Below are 9,314 nucleotides of genomic sequence, written 5' to 3'. Positions count from 1 at the left end.
ACAATCCTATCACTGATACTAGAAATACCAAGCTCCTTCCTCATGTTAAGAACTTTTGTAGATCTGGGACAGCCAAGAATAATCCTGAGAGCTTCATTTTGCATTAACTCCAAGGGTCGGAGAGAACTTTCTCTAGCTAATATCAACATGGGAGCAGCATAATCAATTAAGGACCTAACATAGGCTATGTACATCATTCTCACGATTCTCACATTAGCACCATAGTTGGGATTGTAGCCAGCAACAGCTTTGAGAGCATTTAGCCTAGCTTTGCATTTCTTGTTTAGTTGTGTGTTCCATCTCACATTGGTCTTCAGATACATAACAAGCTTAGGGTTGCCGGGCTCACACAGCCCTCAGACCGTCGCGAACCTTCAACCCAACACTAACAACAACATCTGTATAAAAGTAACAGCTCGTTAGTTTATTTTGTTCAGGTAGAGAAAGACATCTGTAAGGAAACTACAAGTATCTTGATAAAACAGCCATTTGTCAAAGATGAAGGAAGAAGAAAAGAAAGAGGAAAGGAACAAAGTAAAGCAGAGGGAGTTGATGTACAAGCTCATAATTAGGTAAACTGAGATGTTTTCTTTCGAGAGGCTCTTGATCCATGGAACCGGACTTATCCTGAATGCGTCCGATTTCCAGGTGCTATATAACCTCTACGAGTTTACCTCTCAACCCCTATAGAAATAAATGATATATTTAAGGTTCATTGTTTCCCCATGAATGTTATAATAATATTGTATGACCCTAGCGGGTTTAGCGCTTAGTTATTGTAATAATAATAAAAACTGGAGATCTTTTCAATTTATGGTTTATCGCCTTAAAGGTATGGACTACCTTCCTTCAAGAAGATATCTTAATGCTAGTAAGGAGCTCTTGATCCAAGTATGACAATAATAATTGACCATTGGGTTATACTAGGACCTTGGTTAAGTGTTCAGTACATACTGTTCTTTTTATGTGCTGATTACACATGTGCCCTGGAGACCAGTATATATTTTATATGGAAAGCTTAAATGAAAACGTACTTATTAGAGGTCCTTCCAGAAACCAGAGCTACTCTTCTCTTCTTTGGATTAAAGCTGATTACCTCTAATTTACCAGGTGCTGGACGACCCCTCTGAGTTAAGCCCATCCTCATGAATATAAAAATAGTATGGAGTATGTATGTAATTTTCAAAAGTGCTGAAAGGTAGAAAAAATGAAAAACATGAGACATGCAATGTTTTGGGCAGATTTTAATAATAAAACTAACTAATACAATTAACTATACAGGTATGAAAGTGTTTGAAAATAGGAGTTCAGCAAAGAAAAAGTATTGACAGGTATAATAAAAAAATTAAGTTGTGGTAAAATTTGAAGGGCCAATGATGTAAGAGTTTCGTTTTCCATACTGTTCTTCAGTTGTGTAAAGAAACTGCAAAAACGAATGTGTTACCTGCTATTTATTAGTGATTCTGGGGATTATCCTCCCGACCAAGCCTCCCTCATTTCTAGTCTAGGAGGCCTGGTCTTAGACCAGGCCTCCTAGATTGGAAAGAAAATATTACTAATCTAGAACTATAAAGAAATACATAGGCAGAAAACTAAAGATATATGTATACTGAATGTAAGTAAAAGTATGTAAGATATATCTGTCATCTTGCTAGTTCATGAGAGAAAGAAAAGATAAGCAATCCTGCCTGAGTGCAAAAAATTTATTAGTTTCATTCCACATTTATTTGATAGAGTAGTACCTCTCTCTACAATAAAACTTTATTGAGAAAGCACCAAAATCAATGAGAAACTTAAACTTTGCTCTTATAGACTTCAAGTTGGGCTTTTTTTTATCAAAACTTAACCTTTAACCCTTAAACTGTCCAAACGTACATCTACGTTTGTGCGCGTAGCACACTGGCCTTGATTTTCTCCCTAAGAAAGAATGTAAAAAAACGTAGATCTACGTTTGGAGCGCTTCACGAACGAACGTACATCTGCGTTTGGATAGAGGGTTTAACTGTCCAAACGTAGATCTACGTTTACGCGCGCAGTGCTCCGACCTTGATTTTCTCCATTTGAAAGCATGTAAAAAAAAAAAGTAGATATACGTTTGGAGAGCTACGTGAGCGAACGTAGATCTACGATTGAACAGTTTAAGGGTTAAAATTTTGGAACAGTAAAATTAAAAAACTGAAGGCATTGAAAATGTACCCTGCCTAATAATGGTAATTTCCCCCTCCCCCCCCCAAAAAAAAAGTTCAAAATGTTAATAAAAGACTTACATGTTTATTTATTATTTATTAAGACTGTATTCATAAAACAATAGGAACTTGTTGCCATAGCACTTGAACTTGTTAAAAAATTATAAAAAAATTTGAAAATGGATATTTGTCATGAAAAAATTATAAGGACTTATAAAATGTTCTTACATCACAAAAATAATATACCATTTAATTCCACGAAACTGCACGAATAACCGTTCATGCAGTTTCGTGTTACGCAGTGAACAAGCAATAGTTGACTTGAATCTGTTACAGTTGTTAATGCAGAAAGTACATGTCATCCTTTTTGCATGAATGGCCAGTAAGGTAGTGTTGTGTTAGACATTTTATCAGGAATACATTTATCACTGTTCCCCTCAACTGCAGTAACACGGTCACTTTCACAGAATATAGTCCCTTTTCCTCTGATCTCTTAATCCTTAATCACAACATGGCCATGATAAATGAACAAGAGTGCACATTTGCAGTGTAAAATATGTTTTGTAATGCAAGTTAGTGCCCACAAAAAGAATCATTTATGGTGCCTTCTTTGTATATCATATTTCCACTTACTCACCTTTGTTACCATGTCATATGCGGTTTATTTGCTCATCAGAACTATGTTCATACATTCAACTAAGCACTGGAAACAAATTCAGAAACTTACTGATATTTTGGAGCAAGATATGGGAACTTTTGTAAGAAATCTGTCTTTGACAAGCACTCAGGTGAAAGTGTTTACATCTGGCTATCCCAACCAATGAGATGCAACAGAAAGCAGCCATGTCATAGATAATGTCACTCCTAGAAGTCTTGTGATTGGCCTGACATAGACAAAAAGTCTCTCGAAACACTTTACTTTGTTCCATGGTGGCATAAATCCCATGCTTTTAGGGCACTACATACAATGTGCTGCATTAAGCTGTACTGAATGTCTCTTTATCACACCACCTTTTGTAAATTTAGGTAAATATAATTATAATTCATTTTTTCTTGTAGTCAGTTGTTTTATGATGGGCACCAGACATTTGCTCAAGAATTGGCTGCTGTGGTGGAACAAGAAGCCAGTGCAGTTGCCCCCTCGGATCGCCTCATGAATGTATTAAACATTGGCCTACAGCATGAACATGGTATTCAATCACTTATTTTGGTTTGACTTTTAATATATAATTGTTTTCTCTTACGTATGTCTTTTTGTATTCCTAAATTGGTTGTTAATTTCACAAATGAAGTAGGTAGTATGCTTGTTCCTCTTTCTGGATTTTGTTTATTTTTGACATCTTAATAGTATATATTGCTAAAAATATTTGTTCCTAAGTAACATTTTGTTTTACAAATTGTACAAGTGTATTTTATTGTTACATAATTTTGAGTTAAATAGGTAGACTGTGCAGAGGTAATTATACTATAATTATTAATTTTTAAAACTGTAGTGCTGGATGAGTTTATTTATGACTACACCTACCATCCGACTTACGACCTGCTCGACTTACGACCACTCGACTTACGACCGTGTATTTTATGCCAAATTTCTGGGAAATAAACAACTATTTGTGTTGTACACAGTGTTTATCCTAAACCTTACAGTATAAAATACAGTACTAACAACATAAAAAGTAAAGTAAAACATGAAATACCAAAATAAAACAATAAAATAAAGTCATTACAAAAATGTTTTGTTGATATTCAATAGTAAAGTTCGACTTACGACCATTTCGAGTTACGACCGGTTTCTCGGAACCGAACTCGGTCGTAAGTCGGATGGTAGGTGTATTTTATGTAGTACAAGCATTTCAGATGAATTGATTAGGTGTTAGTTTTAGGAATTAGTTTTCTTTAGATGAACTGCCTGTGTACTCAGAAAGCCTGGGTGGTGATTTGAAAAGTTGTTTGTGACTTAGTAAGTAAGTCTATTCAGGTATACACTAATACAGTTACATAGATTATCATACATAGCAGCATATGTGTAGAGAACTTAGGATAACCCGAAAAAGTCAGACAGAGTGACTTATTTCCATTGGTAGTCATAGTTTAACTGAGTAAAATAATATAACGAGAATAATCAAATTGTGGCAGGAGTAGATGCTTAAAAGAATATTTGCTTCAGTGTTCAGTAATATCAGGTGGGCCTGACAGATTTGAGGAAATTACCATAGTACTATGTAATGAAATGTTTGTTAAATTAATTCTCAATTGTGTAAGGGGTTAAGTGCTCCAGTTAGTATTTATATGTTTAAAGATTCATGTGGAATGAGTCAAAAGACTTGGTAGGCGATGCAACATACCCCTAGTGAAAAGTAGGGGCGTCACTGGTACACTAAGAGAAAATGCAATAAGTGTGTGGGGCCCAAGACTGTTCAACAGCCTCCCACCAGCAATAAGGGGAATTACTGGTAGACCCCTGGTCATCTTCAAGAGGGAGCTGGACAGATACCTAAAGATGGTGCCAGGTCAACCGGGCTGTGGTTTGTACGCTGGATTGCATGCGGCCAGCGGTAACAGCCTTGTTGATCAGGCCCTGATCCACCGGGAGGCCTGGTCGTGGACCGGGTTGTGGGGGCATTGGTCCCCGGAATGCCCTTCAGGTAGACTCCAAGTAGCCACAACTTAAAGGTGATCTGATATATCTGTGGCCTCTTTATAAACATGTACATCTTGAGGTCTCCCCAACAGTTTTATCTACCAATACATAGTCCTACAAGCTACTGTCCTTATGCCTTACGTCATATCTTGTATACTTATTGATCCTCTTTTTCTTAAAATATGTATTACCTATAACCAAACCCCCATTATCATTTACACCTGGCACCCCAAGCTTACCTACCACACCCTCTTTAAATGTTTCTCCTACTTTAGCATTTAGGTCCCCTACCACAATTACTCTCTTGTAGTATTAATAAGAGCATAGCTATTTCTGTAAATTGTATATATCTTTCCTCTAATTAATTGCCAGTGATTTCTAGAGATGGAAAGGCCTCTAAATCGTTTGGAGTACACTCTTGGGCCTGGCCTTGACCTGGAGTATGAGACAGAACCTCAAACGAGTGCTCCAGAGCCAGCAATGTATGAAACAGCTTATGTCACATCACACAAGGATAAGTGTCGAGCTGCAGCTTTCTCTCTAGATGGTAACCTCGTGGCAACAGGAAGTGTTGATGCCTCTATCAAGGTAGACGTGAATTTTGAAGAGTTTACTTTGCATTATGTTGATATTTTTTAATTTTAATATGTACAGTGGAACCTCAGTTTTCGTTTGCCCTGGTTTTCATCAAACTCAGTTTTTCACAACTTTTTTCATCAAAATATTGTCCCAGTTTTCGTTTATCACCTTGGATTTCGTCCGCTGTACTGAACGTTTCCGTCTGCCCGTGCCCACACAAAGCATCCCACACATGCATTCTGAGTCAGTCTGGCTTTGTTTCTCGTCGCATTCATACGAAACATTTTGTAATAATCCATTTTTTTGTGCTTGTTTATTGAGTGCGACTGCTAAATAAGCCACAATGGGGTCAAAGAAAGTTCTGAGTGCCAGCTCTTTGATAAAGAAGGCAAGAAACATGATAGAATTCAGTGGTTGTAGAGGGTGGTAGTGATGGTGGTAGAAGGTGGTAGCAATGGTGGTAGAGGGTGGTAGTGATGGTGGTAGTGGTTGTGATGGTGGTAGAGGGTGGTAGTGATAGTGGTAGATGGTGGTATTGATGGTGGTAGAGATAACCTCTCCTCCCTCTCCCCTCCTCGCTGTCTTCCATATGCCAACAAGAGTCATCAGTAAAGGTAGAAGCGTTTTAAATGTTCATTTATCCATTTCATTAGTGCTTTATATTTATTTCTCATTGTTTTCTGTATGTAAAGCTATAGTTATTCTCTATATAATGTATTTATTGTTAATATTTTTGGGTGTTTGCAACAAATTAATTGGATTTACATTATTTCTTATGGGAAATGTGGCTTCAGTTTTCGTCGAATTCGGTTTTTGTCAGACTCTCTGGAACAAATTAAAGATTAAAACAGAGGTTCCACTGTATGGCTTTTTTTTTATATACCTTCTGCATACACATTGTAGTTCTCATTTTTTCATGAATTTTATATCCTTGCTTGCATTATTCCTTATAATTCAAGGAAAAAAGGGTTATATTGTTTTGGATTTTCTTTTAGCGAGAAATAAGCAATAAACAAGTTTTGCATTTGTTATGTCTCATATAACATTTGTCTGTCTGTTGAAGGGCTGATGTCTTCAAATTAAGTATCTACCTAATGTGCCTTTTACTATGTGTTTAGAAATTTATCATAAGATATATCACATACTCTAATTTCAACTTAAACAGATTCTAGATGTGGATCGCATGCTGGCTAAGAGCGACCCAGATGCTGTAGAGCTACATCCAGATGCTGTTGTAGGTCACCCGGTTATCCGTACTCTCTATGATCATTTGGATGAAATCACCTGTCTTGAATTCCACCCAAGAGAACAAGTTCTTATCTCTGGAAGTAGAGATACGAATGTCAAGATGTTTGATTTTAGCAAAACGTCTGCAAAGAAAGCATTCAAAACTTTGACAGTAAGTTTCAGCTACTGGTATATTCAGTTATTGCAGCAGATCTTGCTTATACAACAGGTTAGGTTCCAGGCTACTACTGTAAGGCAAAAATTGCTGTAAAGTCAGTCAGCTTTTTTAGAAAGATAAGATTTCTTCGGATTTTTTAACTCCGGAGGATTAGCCACCCAGGATAACCCAAGAAAGTCAGTGCGTCATTGAGGACTGTCTAACTTATTTCCATTGGGGTCCTTAATCTTGTCCCCCAGGATGCGACCCACACCAGTCGACTAACACCCAGGTACCTACTTGCTGCTAGGTGAACAGGACAACAGGTGTAAGGAAACACGTCGAAATGTTTCCACCTGCCGGGAATCGAACCCAGGCCCTCCGTGTGTGAAGCAGGAGCTTTAGCCACCAGGCCACTTTCAAATGCATATAAAAGCCTCATAACATGTTTATACTATCATATATTAAGTGAGCAATAGAGCTAGGCCTAAATAATGCATCTGTAGTGTACACATTATTTACCGTAAAATATTTTTGTCCTAAGCTTATAGTGAGTGGTGAATATATTTATTGTAGGTAGTCAGAATAAATGAAGAATGGGTATAATTGAAAACCACTGTATTAGCGAAATGCTGTAAAGTGAAGTACAGTGGTCCCTCAATAATCGTCCTTAATCCGTTCCTGGAAGTGGGACTATTATCGAAATGGACAATTTACGAATCAATTTTCCCCATAAGAAATAATGTAAATTCAATTAATCCGCTCCTGACACCCAGAAGTATTAAAACAAAAAATTTTTTTACATGAAATGTAGATGTAGTACATAAACAATACAGTGGCACATGATGAATTAAACATTAACAGAATAACACTTACCTTTATCGGTGATTCTTCTTTGTGTATGGAAGACTGGAGAAGGAGACTGATTGGATGAATTACTGTTTGGAAGGGGAATCCCCTTCCATCAACACCTTGGGTACCAATTGCTTTTCTGGGGTTACTTCTCTTCTCTGTTTCTTAATGCCACTAGGACCACCTTGAGAGTCACTGGAGTTATGTCTCGCAAAAAAACTGTCCATAGAGCTCTGTTTCTGGCGTCTCTTTAAAACTTCCCTAAAATGGGCCAAGACTCTGTCACTGTACAAGTTGCCAATATGGCTTGCAACATCCTTCTCTGGGTGATGTTTCTCCATAAATCTTTCCATCCTACCCCACATTTCAAAAAATCTCCTTAATTTCTGAAGAAGGCACCTTCCTCCATCTCTCTTCCTCCTCCTCTGCAGCAAGATTCAGAGCTGCCATCTGTTGCTGTTCCTGCTGAAGCTCTTGCAGCTCCTCAGTGGTTAGCTCTTTGCTGTGGTCCTCCACCAACTCTTCCACATCCTCCAAACTCACATCCAACCCCATGGAAGCCCCCAGTGCCACAATGGATTTAACAACTGACATAGGCTCATCAGGGTCAGCCCCAAACCCTTCAAAATCCCTCTTGTGGACACAATCTGGCCACAATTTTCTCCAAGCAGAGTTCAAAGTCCTGGTAGTCACTCCCTCCCAAGCCTTACCTATAAGGCTTACACAATGGAGAATACTGAAACGTTCTTTCCAAAAATCTCGTAGGGTCAAGTGAGTGTCTGAGGTCACATTCAAGCACCTTTCAAACATTGCTTTGGTGTAGAGTTTTTTAAAGTTTGCAATGACCTGCTGGTCCATGGGTTGGAGGAGAGGAGAGGTATTCGGGGCCAAGAACTTTACTGTGATGAACCCAAACTCCTTCAGAATTAGGTCATCCAAGTTTGGAGGATGAGCAAGTGCATTGTCCATTACTAGGAGGCACTTGAGATCCAATTTCTTTTCCAGGAGTTAATTCTTCACACTAGGGCCAAACACTTCGTTGAACCACTCTACAAAAATTTCCCTCGTGACCCATGCCTTACTATTAGATTTCCAAAACACACACAATTTACTCTTCATAACATTGTTTTTCCTGAACACTCTGGGATTTTCAGAATGGTACACTAGTAACGGCTTCACTTTGAAATCCCCACTAGCATTAGCACAGAACATTAGCGTCAGCCTGTCTTTCATAGGCTTGTGTCCTGGCATTGCCTTTTCCTCTTGTGTAATGAAGGTCCTCTTTGGCATTTTCTTCCAAAAGAGGCCTGTTTCGTCACAATTGAACACTTGTTCAGGTTTCAGTCCTTCACTGTTTATGTACTCCTGGAATTCATGCACATATTTTTCAGCCGCCTTGTGGTCCGAACTGGCAGCCTCACCATGCCTTACCACACTGTGTATGCCAGTACGCTTCTTAAATCTCTCAAACCAGCCTTTGCTAGCCTTAAATTCACTCACATCATCACTAATTGCAGGCAATTTCTTTACCAAATCGTCATGCAACTGCCCAGCCTTTTCACAAATAAGCGACGTCATAAGACTGTCTCCTGTTAATTGTTTCTCATTTATCCATACCAATAATAACTTCTCAACATCTTCGAGTACTGGTTAACTCATTTTTGTCAGCATA

The 9,314-nt window shown here is 38.2% G+C and overlaps 1 protein-coding gene across 1 annotated transcript in view; it reads left to right on the top strand.

The window, feature by feature from the left end:
- The first annotated feature begins 352 nt into the window (after positions 1-352).
- The window catches only part of CstF50 (cleavage stimulation factor subunit 1 Cst50), a 32,810-nt gene continuing 23,848 nt past the window's right edge, over positions 353-9,314 (top strand). The window contains exons 1-4 of the mRNA XM_053778233.2: positions 353-572; positions 3,246-3,376; positions 5,210-5,415; positions 6,572-6,805. Coding sequence (XP_053634208.2) covers positions 499-572; positions 3,246-3,376; positions 5,210-5,415; positions 6,572-6,805 — 645 coding nt within the window. The 5' untranslated portion in view covers positions 353-498. The remainder of the gene's footprint in view (positions 573-3,245; positions 3,377-5,209; positions 5,416-6,571; positions 6,806-9,314) is intronic.

This window comes from Cherax quadricarinatus, chromosome 22 (assembly GCF_038502225.1).
Source record: "Cherax quadricarinatus isolate ZL_2023a chromosome 22, ASM3850222v1, whole genome shotgun sequence".
Classification (NCBI taxonomy): Eukaryota; Metazoa; Arthropoda; class Malacostraca; order Decapoda; family Parastacidae; genus Cherax; species Cherax quadricarinatus.
The sequence above is the reverse complement of the archived record's forward strand: the minus strand, read 5'-3'. Positions and strand labels throughout refer to the sequence as shown.